Source organism: Myxocyprinus asiaticus, chromosome 19, assembly GCF_019703515.2.
Source record: "Myxocyprinus asiaticus isolate MX2 ecotype Aquarium Trade chromosome 19, UBuf_Myxa_2, whole genome shotgun sequence".
Lineage (NCBI taxonomy): Eukaryota > Metazoa > Chordata > Actinopteri > Cypriniformes > Catostomidae > Myxocyprinus > Myxocyprinus asiaticus.
The window spans coordinates 4,213,026-4,238,698 of record NC_059362.1 but is presented as its reverse complement, the minus strand read 5'-3'; the positions used below and the strand labels follow the sequence as shown (position 1 = coordinate 4,238,698).

The following is a 25,673-nucleotide window of genomic DNA, read 5'->3' as shown; positions in this document are numbered from 1 at the left end:
GTTGCCAGCTGAAACATATTAATCACTGCAATAATGATCCAATCATAGGCTCTTAAGTATCTGCTTATTTAAATCCAAATGGGGACTTTTTTTTTTTTTGGCCACACATTTTTTTTCATTTGATTTAAAGAGATAAAATTTTTTAATTAAACTGTCAAATATGGAATTCAGAAAAAATAACCACAATGTTCATGACCTCTTGAGTGTTTTTGCTTAAATATTATACCTGTTGGGCACATAAAATGTACTAGAAAATTGTGCCTTGAAAAGAGTGGGAACCCTGCGTATTGTTCATGCACACAAACTCATGAAACTTAAACGAAAAAAAGGGTATGTATGTTTTATAATCTATTAATCTGCATCAACTACAACTTTTTAAATGTTCTGCCTAAATTTGCATCATTCATAAACTTTTCAAAACCTTTTTTAAAAGTACTGCCTACCATGCTGCAAATTGGCATAACTAACAGAAGCAAAAAACAAAACAACAATACTTTCATTATACATTGACTCCATACATAGACAAACAGATTTTCGGTTTAACAGCTTTCAAATAATTATCCTGAAATAATGAGATGACATGAATCATACCTGAGCAGACAAAACAAACTTTGCATGCTAGTGTGGAGGGGAAACAAAATGCAACTGCATTTAAAAAACAAAAATGTTTGAAAGCTGCACTTGCTAATAACATCTGTCCACCTGTATGTTTATGTATGAAATTCATCTTAATAAGAGTAAAAAGTTACATCTGTTATTATTGTAGCAGTAAGTCAACACAGTGTCAGCTGTAATACTTTGATCTCTTAGGACTACGACTGCGATCTCGTCTGTGGCTCTTCTCTTTGTGATGTTTGTGGTCTCTGTCCCTGTGCTTGTCCTTATCCCAGCCCCGCTCTCGTTCCTTATATCTCTCTCTTTCTCTAGAGCGTGAACGCTGTCTGCCTTTATCTTTGTCTCTTCGACTCTCATCACGATCCTAGAAATCAAAATACACAAACGAATGAGACAGAGAAGAAAATACTGACAGATTTACGCAGACAGACAATTGCACGCGCAAATTGCTTTACTGTGCCGGAAATAAACCTCAAGGGGGTGATACAGTTGCCTTCAAATTTCTGTGCCATTAAACTAGATGTGTTATTATTCAGATATATAGTTATAATTATTTCAACAAAAGTGTACCTTTGATTTCTTGTCCTTTCTCTCATTGTCTGAATGTCGTTTCTTGTCTTGTTTCTCTCTGACATCCGCCCTCCTCTCATCCTCATCATCATCTAAGAGAAGCTCATAACGGGAGCTTTAGGAAAAAAAGTTAAAGAATTCCTAAACTAAAGATGAACACCAAGTATGCCATAAAATTTTTAGGACTCAAAACAAATCTTTGGATGATCTCTGCCATTTTTGGAATTTGCTATATAAAACTTCCATTCCAAAGCAGCAAAAGATAAAAAGTGAAATATAATTGTCTTTAAGTATTTTTTAAATAAGTTGATTAGAAGGATACTCTTGCTTGGTTTTAACTTTGTCTTTTAAAGCCAGTTTGGATTTGCTGTCCAAGTCTTTCTCATAGGCCTTAAAGTCTTCCTTGGTGTACTTCCCACCTAGAAATGAAGCACGTACGGACATTAAAACCACTCCATCCAATATATTAACTCTTTAATTTATTCATATAAAGTTAACTTTATTAAAATTCTTTCAACATATGCTCACCCTCATTTCATTACCAACCCGTCATTTTTCCATAGAACACAAAAGGAGACAGTTTTGAAGAATCTTGAAGCAGCTCTTTCCATACAACAGTTAAAGTGACCATGCCAAGCTCCAAAAAGGTAAAAAAAACATAGCATTAAAAGGAATATTCCGGGTTCAATACAAGTTAATCTCAGTCGACAGCATTTGTGGCATAATGTTGATTACCACAAATAAATAAATAGACTCGTCCCTCCTTTATAAAAGAAAAAAAAAAAAAAAAAAAAAAAAAAATCGAGAACCCAGTGAGGCACTTAATGTGGGCCAATTTTTTAACATTAAAATACTCACTTTTTCAAAATTATAATCAAAGACAAAGGATATGTGTGTAAACATGATTTTAGTAACCATTTCTGTGTAAAGTTACTGCCAATTTTTACAACTTCGTTACCATGGTCAACAAAACCTTAAGCCCTAAAATGACCATAAATGATGATTTAACAACTTTACAGCTGAAATAAAACAAAAGATTTAACAGAAGAATTCATGTAAGTGCTTTTATAAAATTATAAGTGTCAAATTTCTGTTTAAACCCTCCAAAAATTGCCCCCATTCACTTCCATTGTAAGTGCCTCACTGTAATCGAGTTTTGCTTTTTTAATTTTTTTTTTTTTTTTTAAGGAGGGACATCAAAATATATTTTTGTGGTAATCAACATTACGCCACAATTGCTGTCGATTGAGCTTAACTTGTACTGAACCTGGAACATTCCTTTAAGTATCATTAAAGCATAATAAAAGTAGTTCATACTGTATGGGTGCTATTTTCCAAGTCTTCTGAAGTCATATGATAATTTTGTGCGAGGAGCAGACCCAAATTAGGATGTTTCGCATAAACCAAATCGCAATATATATATATATAAAAATGCAAATAAAGAAGCGTTTCCATCCCATATGTTTGAGAGAACAAAATTAGTCACTTCTTGGGAAACTGGTGCAAAACAGAAATAAAACTGGAAGTTGAGGCCACGGTGGCTCTTTTATTAAATGTAATAAATTCCTTGCACTTTACTTCATGTTTGCTAGCGTTCAGCGAGTCAGACCAGTAGCCAATCAATTTGATGACAGACTTTAGCATTTCGCAATAACCAGAGCAACATTTAAGATGGTATGCTGTGATATCGCTGATATTCTCCGAGTGAATTATGTATTCACATAGCTTGTTGAGGCAAAGTCGCATGACTTTAACGCATCGATATTCAAACATAAATTCTATAACAATATATTCTGTAAATGTGTTTCCATTGTAGTTTGTGCATGTCCTCTTACCAAATAAAAAATGTATCCACCTTAAGCGAGTGTAGGTTTTTTTTTTTTTTATGCACATTTTGGAAAATGTATTCGCATAGTGGTTTTTCTATACAGCATTTTTATGCTAAATCACAAAATTTGCATTAAAATACGTTGATGGCAACTCCGCTACAATCATTATAAACTGCTGTTGAATTGAAAAATTTGTGTGAAGATACTTCAAAAATTCTCCTTTTGTGTTCCAGAGAAAAAAATAACAGCATACTGGTTTGGAAAGAAATGATGGCGAGCAGAATTGACAGAATTTAAATTCTTTGGTGAAAATATTTGACCATAGATTGAGTATAGAGGATATATATTATTTAATCAAGTTTTATTACCTAAAAGATCATCCATGTTATTCCCTTTTTAGTAATTAATCAGATAACAAGGACAACACAGACTGACCTTTGCCCTTCCATTTGATCTTGGACACAGATTGGCTGAAGTCCACATGGATTCGCCGATCATCTATTAGGACATTATCCATTTTAAAGTATGCTTTCTCACAGTCTTCCTCCTTACCAAAATCAAATAAAAATACATTTAACATGGTCAGAGATCAACCCTGCACGTACACATTTTCTTGAGAAACTGAGAAAACCACTTTCACTTAATCTGAAGACTTTTTACATCTTTAGTACCGAATTTCAGGCTCTATCCCAGTTATTTAATAATGCAACGTTCCCTTGGAAGTCGGTCACTTCGACGCTGAGTCAGTAGCTGACGCTATGGGAAACTCCCCTCAGGAGTGCTGCTTTCTGAAGCCTTTCCATGTAAGTGTTTACACCAGTTCAAACACTAAACAAACTGCATTGACCATTACGTTGAGTCTGTGTATGTCATATTACAGACAGCAGAGCTGCACCTCTCCTTCATGAAGCGTGCAGCGCATGCAGACAATATATTAAATGACATCCTTCTGCAGTTCAATGATCACATTTGGCCATATCAAGATTTGGATTTAATTGCCAAATTGTTGTTGATTTCATCTATAAAATGTTAAAATATTTCGTATTGCAATATTTTGTTGGTACCGGTATACCGCACATGCGTGGCATGTTCTTCCGGGCATCTCCAGTTGGGTACTGTGCACAATCGAACATTGCTACATGCTTCAGTTTGTGGAGAAAGTTGCCTTGCATTAATGCCGTCCTGTTCTCCATCGTGACGAACAGAAATTGTTCTACAGCCACTTTTTTGTGGTCGCCAAAAAAAAAAAAAAAAAAAAAAAAAAGGGCTGAGGCCCATTCTGAACTTGAGACACTTGAACCGGACACTTGTGAAGTCTCCATTCAAGATGGTTACTCAGAGATTTTGTCTCACATCCATCCTCTGGACTGGTTTGTGTTGATCGAACTGAAAGACACATACTTTCATGTGCAAATAGCCCCTCATCACAAGCCATTCTTGAGATTCACCTTCGAGGGCACTGCATACCAGTTCAAAGTCCTGCCCTTCGGCTTGTCCTTAGCTCCTCGCACATTCACGAAATGTGACGATGCGCCGCTTGTGCCGCTGAGGCTAAGTGGCATCTGTGTCCTGAATTACCTTGATGACTGATTGCATTTAGCGCAGTCAGAGGCACAAGGCATTTGGAGCCTTTAGGTCTCAAAGTCAACTGGGCGAAGGGTGTGATGGTGCCCAGCCATTTTGTTTCCTTCTTGGGAATGAAATTCAACTCTGTGACCATGTCAGCATGTCTGACTGACGAAAGGACCCTATTCTATTCTCTGATGCTTGACAAGCTTCAAGATAGGTACTTTTAGCATGCCTTAGGTTTAATGGCCTCTACAGTCACCATCACCCCACTGGGTTTGTTCCATTTTAGGGATCTCAAGTGCTAGGTCAACTCGAGAGTGCCTCGTCACGGTCGCTTCTTGTGTTGGCTGCTTAGCAGCACTAGCTATTTGGAAAAGTCCTGCGTTTTCTTTGTGAACAGGAGCATAGATATCACAACACAGGTGTCCAACACAGGTTGGGAAGCCCTGTACGAGGGCCCTTTGGCACCTGAACAGATGTGCAAGTGGCTTGGCACATAAATCACCTAGAGCTGCTTGCAGTCTTCCTAGCTCTCAGACCTTTTTGGCAAGCTGTGCAGGGCTTTCATATTCTGATCCGGACTGACAACTCTGCAGTGCCGTTTTGCACCCAATATTGGACCTGGCGCACCAACTCTTCTGGTGTGAGCTGGACTGTGGCATTAGGGGTTCAGCCAAGAGGAATGGAGACTTCACCCTCAGGCTGTTCTGAGGATTTGGGAGGTATTCAGGGAAGCAGAGGAGGAGCTGTTTACCTCCCCGGATATCAAACATTGTTGCCTCTGGTACTTCATGACTCAGACTTCGCTGGGCTTGGATGCCCTAGCTCACAAATGGCCAGCGAAACGCAAGTATGCATTCCCTCCAGTTCGTTTGCTACACCAAGTGTTGTGCAAAATTCAGGAGAACAGGGAAACCGTACTTGTTGGTTGTGCCGGAGTGCTCCAACTGCCCTTGGTTCCTAGAGCTGGTAGAGCAGTTGGATGCCCTCCGTGGAGAATTCCATTGAAAGATCTGCTTTCGTAGGCTCGAGACACAATCTTGCATCCTCTGCAACAGCTGTTCAAGCTTCATGTTTGCCCCCATGAATGGGGCTCTTCTGACACAGTTGGATTATCGCAGCCAGTGCTCAACACCATAATACAGGCCAGAGCCCCCTCAACGAGGCAGCTATATGCCTCGTTGCTCTCCAAGCAAAGACTTTCTCACTGGGTTGTTCAAGCCATTACGCTTGCTTAGGATTTGCAAGGTGTACAGTGTCCCATGGGTGTTAAAGCACACTCTATCAGGAGCACGACCTCCTCCTGGGCTTGTGGTGTATCATTACAGGACATCTGCCTGGCTGCGGGCTGGGTTTTCCCTAACACCTTTGCCAGGTTTTATAACTTGGATGTTTCCTCTCTTCCTGGATACTTACCGAAAAGGAGAGTTGATTTCTCAGTGTTCACAGAAACATTGTGTTCTGGCTGTTGATATATTCATACCATTCCTTGACTCTACTCAGACTGAAGAGCTAAATATCCTGTTGGCTTGTGACATTACTTAAGTCTGTTGGTCTATGACCGTAAAGGACTTCATTTCCCTACTGCGGTGTGGATGGGAATTTCTGTGCAGCCATACCCAGTATGGCAAGTGTCATTGCTATATTTTTAACAATGCGTGGTTATTGAGTTTCTCTTTTCCTTCTTATTTTTAAATATGAGGTTGAGACTATGTCGGCATCTTTCAAATACCCTAATGGTAAGTAGGTGTTGCCTTGTGCGTGTAAATCAGTAGCACGGCAAGATGGTACACATTTTCCCATAGCGTCAGTGACCAACTTGAAAGGGGATGTATTGGTTACAACTGTAAACCTGATTCCCTGAAAAGAGGGAACGAGACGCTGTGTACGTTTGTCGCACTAATGATTTCTCGCCGTTGAGGGACCGAGATATTCACTTTCTTCCCTTTAGTCAAAAAATCCTGATGAAATGGCACTGTGCTCTGGTTTATATGCCTGCAGTGATGCGCACGTCAGGGGTGGAACGTCAAGCACCTTCTGCCAATAGATTGGTGTGATTCTAAAGGGCTTCAGAGAAAGTCACTCCTGGGAGGAGTTTCCCACAGTATCAGCTACTGACGCAGCATCTCGTTCCCTCCTTTTAGGGAACCAGGGTTACAGTCATAACCAGTATATTTTTAATTATATATATATATATATTATATATATACATACACACACACACACACAGATCAACCACAACATTAAAACCACCTGCCTAACATTGTGTAGGTTGCCCTCATGCCACCAAAACAGCACCTTTTCGCCACGATTGTACACAGCGGTTATCTGAGTTACCGTAGACTTTGTAAGTTCGAACTGACAATTCTCTATTGACCTCCCTCATCAAGGTGTTTCCATCCACAGAACTGCCCCCACGGGATGTTTTTTGTTTTTGGCACCATTCTGAGTAAATTCTAGAGACTACTGTATGTGAAAATCCCAGGAGATCAGCAGTTACAGAAATACTCAAGCCCCTCTGGCACCAACAACCATCCATGCGATTATCTAATCAGCCAATCGTGTGGCAGCAGTGCATAAAATCATGCAGATATGGGCCAGGAGCTTCAGTTAATGTTCATATCAACCACCAGAATGGGGGGGGGGGAGTGATCGTGATTTGGACCGTGGCATGATTGTTGGTGCCAGATGGGCTGGTTTGAGTATTTCTGTAACTGCTGATCTCCTGGGATTTTCACACACAACAATCTCTAAAATTTACTCCGAATGCCTGCCTGCCTGCCTGCCTGCCCACCCACCCTGTTAAAAAACTGTTATGGACTATTAACTGATTCTTGTAGTGACCTTGACCGAGTAAAACTACTGCACAAAGTTTGAGACTGTCTACAGAATTGAACTAATTGAAATCTTATTTCACAAAGACAGACCTTTTCAAATTCGATAAAAGCGTAGCACAGAGAATCTCCCGACTTCCAGTCCCTGATGATCTCACAACTGCAAACAAACACAGACATGTCAGACCAATGACAGTAGACAACACTCTACAGTACTTATTGACATGCCAAATGCTTTATCACAAAAGTTATTTGCATGGGAGCATAATTAGAGCCCAGTTAAGTGTCTACCTCAAAGGCACAATGACCATAGTTCATGAACCACTTCTTTCAGTATACAGCCCTGATCTTTAACCACAACTATGAGGTCAGACTTTCATTCTTACATTGCGATTTGCACCACATATTTTTTTTTTAATTATTTTGTTTCAAAAAAATTTTTAGTTACTTGCATTTGGCAAGTGTAAAAAGCTCTATTCTCTCACCATTTAATGGCACCAAAGCGTGAGAAGATGATCTCTAGGTCTTCATCTGTGGTGACAGGGTTCAGTTTACACACAAACAGCACGTTCTCGGGAGGTTTAATGTCAGCATCCGGCAGATCACCTACCTTACAATGACAAATAAACATTCAAACATACACTGAACCAACAGCACCTTCACTGGGGTAGGTGAGTCATTGAAGATATGCAAGAGTTTTCTTTAATTAGGGACACTTGACTACTTAATGAAAAAATAAACTTCTACAAACTGTTTCATCAAATGTCCTGGAATAAATATCTGATCATGGTCTTGATCAAACTTCATGTGGATTTTGCTATAATGTGTGATAAGAGTGGATTTTCGGGATTATTTGGCCACTGCCTTTCCTTAAGAGTGTGTCTGACTCATTAGTCTTTCGGTGCAGCACAATTATTCAAAACAACATCAGAATTGCAATATGGTTAAATGTAAATATTAAACTACAAAAGGCTGCGATTTTATTACATGAATATACATGGTCTGTTCGCTGCAGAGTGAGTAGGTGATGCGCTGTTCTATGTTGGGCACGATACACTGTTTTCAGTGCTCTCAGAGCGGTTCGAGTACATTTATAAGTACTGCAGGTTCAAACATTCGCGCAACTCTAAAAACGTGACACGTCCCACAATAATTCAGTAGTTTATTATATTTAAATGGGTTCCAGAAATTAAATGAACCTTGCATGTTTTTTTTTTTACACCCCGTTCATTCACAATTTTTAAAAAATTTTTTTTTATAAATGTATGTAAATAATACTTTTTATTAGGCTACTATGTATCATTAGCTGCATTTTTCCTATCGGGCCAAATGAGGGTGTCCTAGTGTATGCCAAGGCCAGTTTCGTTCCCAATGTCACTTCCAGGGCTTCACTGTGCCTCCTCGTAGGCTTACACGGGGCCAACAGCCAAGCGCCCTGGCCGCTGATAATCCTTGGGCCAAAGGGGGATCAAGGCGGATTCAATGTCAAAAGGAGGAGTTTCGCTGAGTCAGGTCAGGTTTCAGCACCAAGATACTCATTTCCCAATTTTTCGAAACGAGGACAGGATTAAGTATATTGTCGCAGAATTTGCCAATTTGTGTTTCCAGTGCACAACAGTACAGGTTCTGGAACAATTTAAAAAAAAAAAAAAAAAAAAAAAAAAAAAAAGAGGGCATAGTACAAATCCATGTTCATTTCGAGAGCTAGCTAGTCTCCAGGGTCTGATACCTCAGCTTGAGTTTCCTTCTTGCTTGTGAAATGGGCGGGATGTGTGACATTAGCACCAGGGTGGCGTATTAAGGGTGGGTTTTAGGGCAATGCTGCAGGGCTTTTGGCCAAATAATGGGAATGCAGATCGATTTTGGTCTCGCGTCTCGAAGTCCGAGGCTACTGGCCACGGCCGACCAGTTAATAGCCCAGGCTTTGTGTTCTGCAGAATTAAAAAGGCATACGCATCTTAGATGTCATGAGGGTAAGAAAATTAGAATTGTAATTTTTGGGTGAACTATCCCTTTAAGCTTCTAGTCCACTCTGAGGCTGAGATATTTGACAAAACATTAGGGAAAGTGAGTGGGATCACAAAACAGATTAAATGGACGAGCACATGGCAAGTGCTCAGCTGTGTTACAATGCCACCTGCATTTGCTGGCATCTAGTGGAATGGACTCAAGGCCGAAACGCACATTAAGCATGTTTAACCGGACCGCGAATTAAAGCGATCGCATCTGCGTTCACGTACTTGCGTAGAGTATGTTTCAACCGTAACACTTTTTGCATGGACACAGATCAAACAGAGCATGAATCACATGCTTTCAAAAACAGTAAAAAATAAATAAATGTAATATTTTTTATTTCAGATATTTATCTGTATATCTTTTTGTTATTTGGGTGGTTTTCTGTAAAATGAGACCAATATTTTATATTTATAATTGGTTCGCTGTATGTGAATAAGGTGAACTTATAAATTTGGGTATTAAAAATTGCAGACAGCAGCCAAAAAAAATACAGTAGAACATAGGGGCTTAAAATCATTCTAAAAGCGCGGCCACATTTAACTTTGCACGGCTAAATTCTGCAAGACAGAAAAGTTCCCCTAATTGAAGAATCAACCCCATACGTTTGCGTTTAAGTGATGCAATTTACCATCTCCAATAAAATGGCTTGAGTCTTTGCTTCTTTTTCCTTGATCAGTTCATCCAGCTCCTCTGCATCTCTTCCATCCTCATCGTTAATGGCTTCATCTGCTCCTATACGACCGCTCTGAAACATGTATGCATGTATTCATGTATTCAAGTTACACGATCACAAGCAGTTAGCCCTAAATACAGGTGTAAACAGTGTTCAAATAATAATGTAATGTTCCTAAAAGTGTATTTTCCCATGACACTCACATCGAGCTGTTCTTTAGTGGGTTCAGGAGACCGGTCTGGAACTGGGAGACCTGTGGGATCATCGAACGGGTCATCCAGAATGACTGTGTGATTAATCCTGTAAAGACAACACAGACCAAAATTTAAGGACCTTTCACACCAAACATGAAGCAAAGTCTTTATGACTTTAAGAACATATTAATATCCGTGACTATTCTAGGCCTGGAAGATCACAATGTTAAAATGCCCTGATATTTGCAGGTTTTCCATGATCTTGAGAACTGTGTGTTTGGTGGTATACATCAAAATATTACATCTGCACATTTCATTTGCAGTATAAACGCAGCATAAGAGGCCTTTCAAACAGAACACATTCTTGCATTAAAGCCAGACACAGCACAACGAATGGAACAGATTGCAGGTGTCTCGATTTTAAAAAGTTGAATAAAAACTTAAAAACGCAGTACTCAGAGGCTGACCGATATATCGGTTTAACTGATTAATTGGCAACAACAGTTGTGTATTTTAACTATCGGCTATCTGAAAATATCAATGCTGATAATTTCCAAAAGTTTTTTGTTTTGCTTGTTTGTTGAATTCCTCTGTGGTCAGAGCTGGAGGATTCTACAGTTGGAACTCCTTGGTTCTACAGTATAAAGGCACCCTCTAGAGGTTAAATAAAAAACAACCACTGACTCCTCGTGGAGTTTGTGTCATGTGACTAGCCTGTGTAGAGAGAACACTGACAAGAGAAAAGCCAAGGTATAATACAGTGGTCACCGACCAATTAGCGGACCCCGGCTTGGTTCCATCTGGACCGCGAGATAATGACAACGGTTGTCCCATCTTAATGTTTCTACAGTTTTAGTGAGCAGTGCGTCAAAACAACGGAGCTATACACACCACAAGCACTAAGGGGCGATCAGTGCTATATCATCTTTTTCTCAAGCACCGAACACGTTTCATTTCCTGCTCTGTGCATTTTGCCTCTCTCCCTCGCGATAAACATGAGGCGTCGCATAAAGCCTGATTAAGCTACGTAGAGTTCCAGATTCTCACTTTAGGAAAATATAAAAATGGTCCATTCAGACTTTTACATTTTCTAAATTTTCTCTCAGGGGCTGCCCCTGAACCCCCATATAGTAACCTATATTTTCTCAGTCAAAAGTACTCCTATGTCCCATACATAGGTATCTGAATGTAAAAAATATTTAAAATAAATATTCACAATGTAAAAATTTTTGAAACACAAAAACTGGACTCCTGTCACCAAGCTTGAAAACAATGTTTTTTTTTTTATTAACATTTTTACTGATTCATAGACTTATTACAAAGAAAAAAAAAACACAACATATATATATATACATACATATATATATATATATATATATAATAGGGGTGTACTTGTATTCGTCCCGAACCATCACGGTACTGATGTCACGGTTCGGTGCATGCAGTCAGACGAAGAATACATCCAAGTCAGTCACAGGCAATCCACTCCAATCCAGAAGGGGGCGTGTGCGGTAATGCAACACTGTTTGCTAACCGCCACAACAGGAAAAAGAGCAGAAGAAGAGACCATCTATGCACCAACCCAAACCAAGAATGGCTTCTCCTAATGCACAAGTTATTTTTCATTATTCTATTTATTTTGTACTTTTACAACAAGAGATGCTTTTCAGTTTTATAGCTGATTGTGACCAAATACCTTTTGTTTTTTTATCAACCCTACAAAAAACTATGGCCTATGCAAGAGTCCATTCTGTTTACTGCTTAGTGCTTAATACACTAAAGGAGGCTGTACTGTACCAATTACCTCAGGGGGGACTAAATGTCGCTAGGTGGAACAAACTGTAATTTGCACTACTGTCTGTTCAAAATAAATTAAAAGTAACCTAGCATTTGGGATTTGTTGTTTTTTCCTGTTGTACGGAACTCGTATCGGACTGTGACCCCAAAACCGAGGTACGTACCGTACCGTGACTTCTGTGTACCGTTACAGCCCTAATATATAATGAATCACATTTAACATTAAACCTCCACTATTAACCCTCCCAATCACCCACCCCACCCTGACCCCTAACGAACACCCCTGTGATCCCAACAGGAACACACACACACACAAAGAAAATATAATAATCATGTATAATTAAAACTAAACTACTCTCCAACGTCCTTCTCCGAGAGTCTCCCAAAAACACTAAATAGTTGCCCCATTTCCTATCACACAAATTCTTAACCCCTCCTCGAAAGCAGCCACCCTCCCCATCTCCGCACACCACTCTGGGAATGAGGGCCCTCCGTCTGACCGCCATACCCTTAAAATAACCTGCCTACCAATCATAACACTGGTCAAAACCCAATTTTTGATGTATTTATCCCCCAAATTTATGACCGCAACATCTCCCAAAACACAGAGTCTGGGGCAAAACAAAATTTGAGTGCCCAACACATCACACAAAAAACTCTGTACCTTCAACCAAAATTCTTGGATCTTACCACACCCTCAAAAAACATGGGTTGTGTCTCCATCTTCTGATTGGCATCGCCAGCAGGTGGGTGTGTCCTTAAGACCAAGCCTATACAATCTAGAGGGGGTCCAGTAGAACTTATGTAAAATCTTGAACTGCATAAGGCACACCTTTGCATCTCTAGATGCAGACTTGATGTTTTATAGAATCCTAGCCCACACTCCCTCCTCCAATACCAAGTTTAAATCTATCTCCCATAATCTCTTGATAGAAGTTAAAGCTCCAATCCCCAGACTCTGAATTAGCAGGGAGTAATACACTGATGCTTCATGACCATTTCCAAAAGCAGTAATCACCTCTCCCAGAGAATCTGCCACTTTAGGGGGGGTGTGCTACTCCCAAAAACAATACAGAGCAAGTGGCGAAGCTGTAAATACCTATAGAACTGAAATCTAGGAATCCCAAAAAGTTTAACCACATTTTCAAAAGATCTTAACACTCCACTCTCATATAGGTCACCGAATGTAGTAACCCCCCTCACAATCCACTCTGACCAGCAGAAAGGGGACCTATTAATACATAATTTAGGGTTCAGCCATATGTTTGAGGCAACATTTAAATAAATGTCCGAATTAAACACTCTGTACACATTTGTCCATACCTAGTGCAAATGCGAGATAACGGGGTGAAACTTAATTTCTCAGAGTAGTTTGATAGAAAAGTTTTGCAATGGCAAAATAGGGGCAAGAACTTCCTGTTCAATATGAAACCAGGGAGGGGTTCTCTCAGGTGGAAGCGACCTATGAGCCAAATGTCTGAGACCTAACACATAATAATAAAACAAAATCTTAGGTAGGCCTATCCCACCTTTGTCAATCAGCCTATGTGGTTTACTGAAATGTAATCTGGGATGTTTACCATTCCAAATGAAGGACTTCACTATGCTATCAAATTGCTTGAAATAAGAGAGGGGGACATCTACAGGGAGAGATTGTAACAGGTAGTTAAATTTTGGAATACAATTCATTTTAATAACATTAACCTTCCCAAACACAGATAAATGTAAATGAAACCCACCTGCTCACATTGCTCGAAAACCTTTTTTATTAAGGAGCCAAAATTAACTAACTAAATCAGACAAATTTGCTGGGAATAAAATGCCCAAATACTTAATGCCCTGTTTGGGCCACTGGAAGGTGCCCGGCTGGAAAGCTGTTACTGGGCAGTACGCTGTCAGAGCCAAAGCTTTGGATTTAGACTAATTGACTCTGTATCCTGAGAACTTAGAAAAAGAATTAATAATTCTGTGGAGGCAAGGCATAGATCTAATGGGGTCAGAGATGAATAATAAAATATCATCTGCGTAAAGCAAAAGCTTATGCCCCACACCTCACACCACCACCCCTGGAAAAATCATCTTCCCTTCTTATCGCAGCTGCTAATGATTCCAGGGTAAGACAGAACAATAATGGGGAAAGAGGGCAACCCTGCCGGGTGTTTCATGAGTGTAGCAGATAACCTAATCATTCCAATGTCCTGCAAAAATACTCCACTAAACAAACTCCAGCCAATAGGAGGTGTAATCACAAAGAACGTGCAGATTCATCCACAACACTGTCCCGATGGAGTGTTATTCCACACAAACTCCAGCCGCTAGGCGGAACCAGCACAAAAACAAACAAAAAGAGGCACCTAAATTCCTCAGATGGTCAAGTGAATGTTCAGTGAGTCAGGTCCACTGGGCTGCAAAGCAAGCGCCCACACAATGACTTACATTGATTTATAAAGGACAATGCTTGTTGGGGACAAGTAAATACTTTGTGGCCATCCTTAGCATCTATTCTCAACCTGGCCAGGAACTTCAGTGCAAAAGCGACCCTCCGTTGATGCAAAAGTTTCTTGAAGGAGTGTTATTCCACAAAACAAACTCCAGCCGCTAGGCGGAACCAGCACAAAAAGAAACAAAATGGCGCCCAGCTTCCTCAGACGGTTAAGTGAATGTTCAGCGAGTCAGGCTCACTTGGCTGCAACGTGAGAATCACACCATGACTTACTCATTCCATTCACTTTATGAAGGACATCGCTTGCTGTGGGCAATGTAAATATTTTGCGGCCATCCTTAGTATCTATTCTCAATTTGGCCAGGAACATCAGTGCAAAAGCGACCTTCAGTTGATGTAAGAGTTTCTTGCATTCCTTGAATCGATCACATTTCTCTCGTCAAATTTGCAAAGTCTGGGGAAAAGAAAATGCTGTGGTTCTTCCAAGAAAGCCTTCCTTTATTCCTCGCCTCACGTAACACGAATTCTTTGGCATATTGTCTTCATAGAACAGTTATGGAACAGGGTGTATCGAATCTCACCGGTTTATGACACAAAAATGTATTAAAAACTAGCAAAGTGCGCAGAGCTCGCCATTCACACGTCCGACCCTCGAATGGTGCCACGCGACTCCCCCGAAAAATCTTGTACTTATTATAGTATATTTTTAAATATAAAACAGAAAAAAGTACTTAATCATTCAGTTAATAACTGAATATGCATGCAATATGAAGTGATCTAAAAATGACAATGTGTAATCAATGTACTATGAATAACTGCATTATCAATGTTATTAAATGTTACATATACATATTCTTTTATTGATTTAATACTCTGATTTACTCTGATGCAGTTTGAAACTATGGAAAACAGCTTAGCTTGCAGTCTCTCTCTGTGTAAAGCCTTTCTTTGTCAAGGGAAAATGAGTTGATGTGATACAGACAGTGAGAGACCTTGGGAAACAGGAGGAGACGGGATGCAGGTGTCAAGCAAATGAGTAGAGAGTTTTAAGGATAAGGAATACCATCTGTAGTAGATTGGCTTCTCTAGAAAGAATTACAGCATCTTTCTATTAAACTTTGTATGACCCAAAGGGAGGTGTGCATGTGGAAATTGAAAGGAAAATTTAATGAGCAGAGCTGGTGCTGATAACGCCAAGGTCGCCAAAAAAGGCATTGAGATGAAATGGCAAGTTGGGTCAGGGTGACCAGCTTGAAGGGAGACGGTGATGACTAAACTAGGGAGGCATAAGATAATTTTATTGGATGAAGAGGCCATCACTCAAAGAGAGAGGGTGGTCAGCAGCTGTATAAAGGATGCATGATTCTGAAGTGTAATTTCAGATGCTAGCACTATGTAACAATTTTTGTTCCTGGGTAGTAAGTGTTATTTCCTAATTGCTTATGCCTCAAAAGTATAGAAAATGGCTATTATTCCCCACAAACTTTGCTTTTGTGACCAGGACAGTGATATTTTGAAATGTACCCATTTCTTTTCGTTCACATAAAATCAGAAAAAAAACATATGAATCCAAAATCCTTATCTATCTGTGGTCCGACGAAAACACCGGCTTTGACATTTGCCTCAGACAGCTTAGGAAAGAAGTCTTGAAGGCTGCTGACTCCTTATCTATAGCTCTGACAAACTGTTTCATAAGGCCCAATTGGATGTGCAGTGGTGGCATCAGCACCTTCTGAGGGTCCACCAGTGGCTCCCATTTGACGCTGTTCCTCCCCACAGAGAACTCGGTCTGCTGTGGCCAGTCCCGCCTGTGGTAGTGCGCCTTGGTGTTCCTGCTGTCCCAAAGGCAAAGATAGCACGGAAACTTGTTAAAACCGCCTTGGAGACCCATCAGGCATGCCACTATTTTGAAGTCTCTCATGGCCTCCCAGCCATACTCATCATACTTCAAGGCATCCAGCAAGGTCTTGATGCTGTTGTAATCCTCTTTGAGGTGCACCGAGTGAGCCAGGAGAAGAGACGGGTACTTGTTACCATTATGGACCAGCACGGCTTTGAATATCACTTTAGTATAAATACATGTTAATTTGGATTCATATGTTGTACTTTATATGACTGACTTTATGTGAACGAAAAGACACAAATTCGCCTGTTTTCTCATTGTAAAATAGGTAAATTTCAAAATATCACTGTACTGGTCACAAAAGAAAAGTTTGTGGGGAATAATAGCCATTTTCTATACTTTTGAAGCATAAGCAATTAGGAAATAACACTTACTACCCAGGAAAAAAATAAATAATTTGTTACACAGTGTGATCAACTGGCATCTCGGCTTAGTTTCTTTGTTCAATAAAGTCTAATTTTTGATATCTGGAACCTCTGGACTTTGAGAGTTTTCTTGCTAAGAAGGAAAGAGACTCCAATATTCCACGACATTATCTTGTAATATTAATATCCAAGTGCCCTCGACTAATGAACTCGATGAAATATATTAGCCTAAACCTTTGGTAGAAGAGATCCCTCACACCCCACTGCTTCAGCTTTGTCTCTGGGCCAGTGTCTTCATCTCTGCTTTGAGGAGACTATTTTGACTGTTTAAATTTTTTTTTTCTTTTGTTTTTTTTTTACAAAAGTACTATTTTGCTGCCAATGTAGAAAGTTATAATAACTATTACAAAAAAACAAAACAATTACAAAGCCATACTGACCGACATCGTGCAAGTTATTATTTTCCGGAGCTTTGCTGAGAAGGAAATGTTGAGACCGGACCCCTTGAAACTTTAATTGATTACCCTGGTACAGTATATACACTAATGAGCCAAAACATTATGACCACCTGCCTAATATGCTGTTGGACCCCTGAAGGTGTCCTGTGGTATCTGGCACCAAGACATTAGCAGCAGATCCTTCAGGTCCTGTAAGTTGCGAGGTGGAGCCGCTGTGGATTGGACTTGTTGGTCCAGCACATGCCACAGATGATCAGTCGGATTGAGATCTGGGGAATTTGGAGGCCAGGAGAACTCTTCATCATGTTCCTCAAACCATTTCCAAACAATGTGTGCAGTGTAGCAGGGCGCATTATCCTGCTGAAAGAGACCACTGCCATCAGGGAATACCATTGCCACGAAAGAGTGTACCTTGTCTGCAAAGATGTTTAGGTTGGTGGCACATGTCAAATTGAAATCCACATGCATTACCAGACCCAGATTTTACCAGCTTGTTGCCACAGTAGACCTTCTGTTGGTTTAGATCAGACGGGAAAGCCTTCATTGCCCTCGCGCACTGATGAGCCTTGGGAGCCCAACACCATGTCGCCGGTTTGTGGTTTGCCCCTCCTCGGACCACTGTCGGTAGGTACTCGCCACTGATGACAGGGAGCACCCCGCAAGCCTTGCCGTTTTAGAGATGCTCTGACCCAGTCGTCTGGCCATAACAATCTGGCCCTTGTCAAAGTCACTCAGGTCTTTACTCCTGCCCATTTCTCCTGAATTCAACAGTTTGACTACAAGAACTGATTGTTCGCTTACCATCTAATCTACCCAGACCTTGACATGTGGCTTTGTTAGAAGATGACAATGTTATTCACTTCACCGGTGAGTGGTCATAATGTTTTGGCTCACAGTACACATTATTATTACAGATAGTCATGGTATAATAATAATAAAAAAAAGCATTTAAGAAAACCTAAATTTAATACTAAGTGGTTTGATCATTCATTTGTTTGCCGACAAAGGTTTTGTTGCTTAGTAGATAAATAAGTTAATCATCAGTAGTAAATCAATTTCATGTTAATGCCAACCTTATCCAAAAAAATGCTGCCCAAGTTTTGGCTTTTGCACAGCCGATCACTTGCTTCAAAAGACCAAGTGCAAGCACAGTACACTGCTTGAACGCACGCGCATAGAAGCCTGTTTTCCATTTCATATTTTTTTAAAATACATCGTTTTCCAATCTTTTCTCCATTCTGACAGAATAAACTTCTGTCCAAGCTTCCTGCATTCCTTCCGAACCCCCTATCCTATTCCTATCCCCTTTTCTCTGTCTCCCTTTCTTGAACAATCATAGATTTCATAAGACAATAAAAATAAATAAATGAATAAATATTGTCAGTAGTGATGAAGCATACAGTTGCTATTTGGCTTTGTAAGGCAGTGTTTTATGTTATTGCTAAACAACATTTGACCTGAAATATTGTAATAATTGTTTTCATTAATTTCAGATAACAAAGGCATTGAAGGTACCAGTGTGGGAGTACTTCAAGTATTGCCAGAGAAAGCACAATGTCAAACCTGTAACAAAAATAGTCAGCATGTGGGCATGTTAATTTTGTTATAAAGTTCAGCACTATTTTACACTGAGTGGAAAATTTTCATTCATACTATGGATTTTGAAAACTATCAGCCTCCTTAGGTCCCACCTCAGTTATCGGCAAAACCCACTATCGGTCGACCGCTAGTTTTCATGTGCAAGATGCTGAAATTGTTTTTAATAAAAACAGGGAGATGTGGCGAAATGGTCAAAGATGTCCGTCTAACATGTTTACATAGAAAAAGAAAAAAACTGTGTAGAATGATGCAAAAAAACATTTGCAGTCACTGGCCCTTTTGTCAATACTGTTAAAGTCTGTACTGTTGTAATATGAAATTTTACATTTTGGATTTGCAGACAGTGGTAGAAGTCCATCATACCTGATGTCCTGATACGGGATGAAGTCACTGTCTACAAATGCCTCATTGATTTTAGTCAGCACGTCCATACCCTCCGTGACCTCTCCAAATACAGTATGAACACCATCCAGATAATCCAGATTCTCTCCTGTGGTGATCAGAAACTGGAAGCCACAAGCAAATACACCACAAAACATACAATCATACTTAAATCACATTAACAACACTGACAAAGGCGTATTGTTGTGTAATTCAAAATACACTACCAAGTCAACAGTTTGGACACACCAACTAACTTTTTATTATTAGCTCTATTTTCCACATTTTAGAATAATAGTCAAGTTATAAAAAAATAAATGAAATACCACAAAAGGAAGAATGGACAATCGAAATGTCACACAAATAAACTTTTATATTAGAGCTTTTTCAAAGTCGCTGTGCACACTCTGTTCATTCTCAAACTACTTCATGAGGTGCATCCTGATATGCTTTTTAAACATTAATGGAGTTGTATATGTATAAAATATTAGTTTGTACAGATGTTCACACACAGGTCATTTATCTTTGTCTGCAAATCTAATATGAAACTAAAGCACAAACCTTTAGATTACAAGGCTGACCAAGATCATGAAAACAACAAGGGTTTCAGTCAAGGGTGTCTAAACTGTTGATGTATATATCAAGAATGTGACCATATATTTAAAATTGCAGGGGACCAAATGTAATCATTTAAAAATTAACTATTGAAAAACTCAGTGGATCACTAATCTGTATAATAGGGAGAAGCGTCCCCCTAAATATTTATATTGGTTACAACACTGGTGTGTATATGCACTATAAACCTGGGAGCCATGCTGATCGCTGCCGTTGTTGACCATAGAGACCGTCCCTTTCTTTCTGTGCTTGATCCTGGGCATCTTCTCAGATTCAAAGAAGCGTGCCTGATCGCCGTACACTTTACTGCACACGCAAACATCACCACCCCACAATACATATGTATGTTAAACAATCTCTCTTTTTAAAAGGAGTAATTCACTCCAAAATGATGTCATTTCTTTCTTCAGTTGAACACAAGAGGAGATGCTTAGCAGAATGTTGATGCTGCCCTTTTCCATTCAATGAAATAAAATGGTGACCAGGGGCCTCATTTATAAAATTCATGTATGATCAGTTTTGATCCTAAATTCCATGGATGTTATCCTACGTTAAAAGTGAGGAACAAAATTGGGATTTATAAAAAGCAACTGATGTGAAAAGCATATTTTTTGTATGCACTCATGAAAACTTGATTTTCTAATGACTTTTACTGATGCAAAAAAAAAAAAAAAGTGTGACCAGCCAAGTTTCTGGACCAGCCAGTTCACAGCGGACGTAGTTACCTGCACGATGCCGAAAATAGAAAACAAGTGATTGATAGAATGTACCATCGCTCGTCACTGCTGGTTAGGATTACCATTGGAAAATACACCTTTTATCACGTGTCGTTTGCCGTCAGGTTAGGACACTGTGTGACTGTGGCTGCCTATAGACTCCTCTATGTTTGTTTAATTTCCAAGAACTCTGGGGGGAAAAAAGGCTGGGCACAGAAATGCATCAATTTCCTGGCTACAAACTCTTCAGACATGTTTAGTAAGTTTTGTTCTCCATTTTGTGTGCAGCTGTGTTGTGTTCTGTTGTCGCTATCACTGTGGCGGACCCGTTTTTAGATAAACATGAGTTTTGCTTGAACTGAACTGTTGCTCTCGTGCCCCATCATGAATGCACACAGGAGATCAACGGTCAGTGAACAGTTTCACTAAATAATACATTAGATTTCGGTTTGTTTCTCCCTCTCCCAAAAACTGAAACAACCCATTTACACTGGAGATATAGGTTTTAAAAATGCTCCCTGACCACAGGCAAAATGAAACTGTATAGTGCGGATGAATTGGGAATTTCTGTCATTCGTCAGCAGAATCATTTATCAAACTATATATGCCAGACCGCACAGTCTATCTATCTGTCTGTATGAATGTATGTATATTAGGGATGGGCATTTTGGTCATTTTGTCTACTCGAGTACTCAGAGTAGCAATGACATATACATAACTGTATATATAATAACATCCGGAATGCCATCAGAAGTAAATGCAAGGCAATAAATATAGGGTGTGGCTTCAAGTTTACTGCAAAATTCATTGTGACAGTTGGGGAAGAGACTAAGACATTTGAAAAGTCTACCGAAGCCAATAAGTACCTGGCAGCCAAAATTTTGCGCTGGAAGTCTACGGCAGAAAATTGCAGTAGAGACCAGGGAGACACATCCCACGAGCCAGAATGAAAAGCAGCAGACTTAATGGGGCTTCGTCTAGAATAGGTGATTTACATGCATGTATGAGGACTTCATTGCTAAGAACTATATGTATGATAAGAATGGACAATGATTAGAGTCACAAGAGTAGAGAAGGTAAGTGACTAGTATACAGCTGCTGTTAAGTTTACAATAAGAAAGTGGAGGGATCTATGTATAGAGACCCTTTGGGAAGCTTTGGGGTAAAGGGGAGGGGGGGAAGGGGTTGTATGATTTGGGATACTGGTTGGTTGTGCTTAAGTTCAGAGGAAGGTCCAAATGTTCGTGTTCTTTAAACAGTACGGTTATATAATACATGTAATTTATTTTTCTTCATATAAGATGTCAACAGATATCCCTGATAAAGAAAAACACGACAGCAGATTGGGTAATATTAGACTCATAAACTGGAATGTTAGGGGACTTAATAATCTCATGAAACGAGGGAACGTTTTTTCACACCTGAAATCTCTAAAAACTAATATAGGTTTTATCCAAAAAATGCATATAGTGTGTAGAAAACAGGTTAAGAGCTAACTGGATTGCGCAGGTATACCAGTCTACGTTCAAGTGTAGATTAATCGGTTAGACTGTGATACAACTACAATCAGGAAAGCGTGGGAAGGAGACTAAGGTTTAGTTATTCAGGAGGAACAATAGGAAGAATGTTTACAGAACATATGCTCAATAAACGTAAGACATAACTTAGTTCAATTTAAAACTTTGCATAGGCTTTACATGTGTAAAACTAAACTGCATACATTTTCCCCAGAGACATCACCTGATTGCAATAAATGCAAAGCTGCAGAAGGAACACCAATTAATTTGTTATGGTCATATAGTAAACTCCACAATTATTAAACTGACATTTTTGACTTCCTCTCAAACACCCATAAAGAGGAGGTTAAACTAGATCCAGTTGTGGCCATATTGGGGGCAAATTGTGAGCTTTCATTTAATAATAGTGAGCACCAGTCTCTCTCATTATGTTTTTAACAAAGAGCTTGATCCTTCAGATGTGGAAATTGGATACAGTTCCAACATTTGATATTTGGTTAATAGAACTTGTGAACATCATACATATAGAAAAATTAAGATTTTTCAATAACAAGATACATTTATTTGAAAAAATTTGGAAGCCTGTATTGGACTAGTTAGGAATATAACTGCTTTGCACTTTTTCACATACTGTATTCTTAATGCTTATATTGAGCAAACGCTGTGACTTCACACTGTGAAGTTTTTTTTTGTGTTTAATTATTCTTCTTTAGTTTAATTCAACTGTACTGTTAAGTTCCTTTTTGGACCTTATAAGTGTTGAACTGTTTACCTTAACTGAAAAAACAAAAACAACGTTGCACAGTAGCATGTACCGGTGCCATAGTACTACCACGTCCTCAAGCTTCATAAAATCGATGATACCACAGTGTTTTTCATTAAGAGAGAGCAAGGCATACTCAAGACAAAACAGCCAAAGACCTTCACGTAAGGGGTCATTCACTCCGAGTGTGTCTGCCTTTTTCTATGCAAGCATGCGCTAGATGGACTTCTTTGGCTGTCGAACACATGCGCTGGACGGACGTCTTTTCAGCGTCTTGTGCAGGGGCGATGCATTTTTTTAGACACTTTTTCTATTTAAAAGAAAATCCACCTTTAAAATGCATCTCAAGGCAACCCTATACTGTTTTATTTGTTGCACTGCATCAAATTTAGCCCAAGAATGCGATCGGTCTGTATGGCACATAAGTAGGGTTGCAAAATTCCAGGAATTTTCAAAGTTGGAAACTTTCCATGGGAATTAATGGGAATATATGGGAATTAATGGGAATAAACTGGAAATTTGCAAAATTGCAAGTTAGCCTATAACAGGGAACTTAAATGTAGTTGAAAAAAAAAAAAAAAAAAAAAAAAACATCTTGCAGCATAATCTTGGTTAAAACAACCAGATTTAATAAAAATTCAGTTGAATTTCTACCCTGCGCATTCCTTAATCGCATGCACAGAGCACACTACTTACTGCAGGCTACTTACTACAACAGGACTATTGAAGCCACACTAATGCATTTGAGCCCAAGGACTACATCCAGTCAAGTAAGTTTTGATGATATTACTAGGGTAAATATATTTGATCTATGGTATTAAAGTTTAACTAGCAAATACTAAATCAAAATGTGCTTATACAGTAGCTAGCTAGCCAGTAAATCAGATATGCTAAATGTACGCTTGCTAACACCATTTCATTGACAATTTAAGAGGCTAGCTATCATGGTGCTAGCTAGCTCAACTGTGATGCTGTTTCTTCTGCTAACCAGTTTTCTGTTATCATACAAGAGCATAGGTTATAGTTTGATTTAGCATGCTGATTGAGGAGTGTTCATCTATTTATCTAGCCTATTTATATTCATTTGTCCAGCATCAATTGTAAAATATTTTTACTATTCCAGAATATTCCAATTGTTTAGCTATTTATATATCTGTGCATGGCATTAGTGTTTTTTACAAGCTTTTTTTCTAATCGTATTCTACAGAACAATGCCACATGCGCCATCTGATGTGTGGATACATTTCACCTCAGCCAATATAGAAGGAAAGGCTGTGTACATTTGCAAATACTGTTCAAAGACCTATGTTAAGAATGCCACAGAGATGCAACAGCATACAGCCAAGTGCCCAAAGTTTTTTCCAATATATCCAAATTTCCCCAGCTTAACTTCCCATGGAAAATTTCTGGAAATTTACTGGAAATTGTCTGCCCCTTTGCAACCCTACCCATAAGTCATCATTAGTCCTTGGCACACATCCAAAAATGTACATTTTTATCTTAAATTCAATGAATATTCGAACTTTAATTTGACAACCTTACCGTCCATACAATTCATTTGCTATATTCCAAGTTTTCTGAAGTCATACGATAACTTTGAGTGAGAAAAACACAGAAATGTAAGTTATTTAGCCATAATCAACTCGCATCACATCTCATTCACTTGTGCTTACACTGTTGCACATACTTTTATGATGCTTATAGTCACTTTTGGAGCTTGACAGCCCTTGGTCTCCATTTACTTTCATTGTATGGAAAACAGTAGCGTGAACATTCGGCCTAACATCCCCTCTTGTGTTCCACAGAAGAAAAAAATGTCATTCATGTTTGAAACAACGTGAGGGGGAGTATATAATAACAGAAAGGTAAGTTAGCACACAAAATTAGTTCTCACCAGAACACAGATTCTCCTCCTCTGCCTGTACCGGTGGGGTCACCCATCTGAATGATGAAATCTCTCTAAAAGGGGGGTAAACCATTGTGACATCTTAATATGAAAATATAGTACTTCCACCACAATTTGCAGTTAACTCATATTCCTGTATTAATAATATACATTGCACACAGACTGAAAGACATATCTGAACATATACCTGAACATTGTGAATAAGACAATAGTTGTAATATTTGATTTTGCACAGCTTCAGGAAGTTCAGTGAGGCTGCAAATGAGAAGGACAATATTCATGAGGTCATACATGGTCATGTAATCAAAAGCTCTTGCATCATTTGTTTACAAATTGCACTTGCTTTGATATTTAAATATTGAATGCAATGACTTTCAGGCATTTTTAAATTAGACACTTTTAAGGCCACTGTATATTTTCTCTTCACTCAGTTATACAATTATCAAGTTCACTTGAGCAGAATTTTTTTTTTTTTTTTTTATTTACTGCAATTATTAAAATATTTGTGTATAGATTACACCCGTATGCCAAAATATCAGGTTAGATGTCGTGGCACATATATACTATCATCATTCACTGTACCAGGATACCGACACAGAACATTTTTGTAATGGATTCTGCTGTCGAATTCTGTCGACACTTCCAAAAACTCTGCACTTGTCAGGATGATTTTCTTGAGTAATTTAAACGTTGAACAAAACACGTGATATTAGAACTTCATCTTGTCTTTTATCAAGGCTGCGTGTGTGTAATACGTTTAAACACTTCTTCTGACGCTATATATGTTATTACTTATTACCTTTCGGTCTCTCTTCAGTGTACAAATCGATCACAATATCGCCTAACGTTGTTTCCAACAGAACCGCCATGTCGCGACTTCATCAGACATGCGCCGGACAGACAGTGCGCA

The 25,673-nt window shown here is 39.1% G+C and overlaps 1 protein-coding gene across 1 annotated transcript; it reads right to left on the bottom strand.

Moving 5' to 3' along the window:
- Window positions 1-326: 326 nt before the first annotated feature.
- Window positions 327-25,673, bottom strand: LOC127409906 (peptidyl-prolyl cis-trans isomerase-like 4). Its single transcript, XM_051644874.1, has 13 exons — window positions 25,563-25,673; window positions 24,951-25,018; window positions 24,752-24,816; window positions 20,050-20,167; window positions 19,229-19,371; window positions 10,310-10,406; window positions 10,062-10,178; window positions 7,903-8,027; window positions 7,511-7,577; window positions 3,450-3,561; window positions 1,508-1,604; window positions 1,186-1,300; window positions 327-979 (listed from the first exon to the last, which is right to left on the bottom strand). The coding sequence occupies exons 1-13, from the start codon at window positions 25,630-25,632 to the stop codon at window positions 785-787; spliced, it is 1,389 nt and encodes a 462-aa protein (XP_051500834.1). The 5' UTR covers window positions 25,633-25,673; the 3' UTR covers window positions 327-784.

Excerpts from the sequence above, each read along its gene's own strand:
- LOC127409906 (XM_051644874.1), bottom strand. The coding sequence starts at position 25,632 with ATGGCGGTTCTGTTGGAAACAACGTTAGGCGATATTGTGATCGATTTG. Across the intron at positions 24,817-24,950 it reads GTCTTATTCACAATGTTCAG|AGAGATTTCATCATTCAGAT; the intron begins GTATATGTTCAG and ends CCCCCCTTTTAG. Across the intron at positions 10,179-10,309 it reads CCACTAAAGAACAGCTCGAT|AGCGGTCGTATAGGAGCAGA; the intron begins GTGAGTGTCATG and ends TACATGTTTCAG.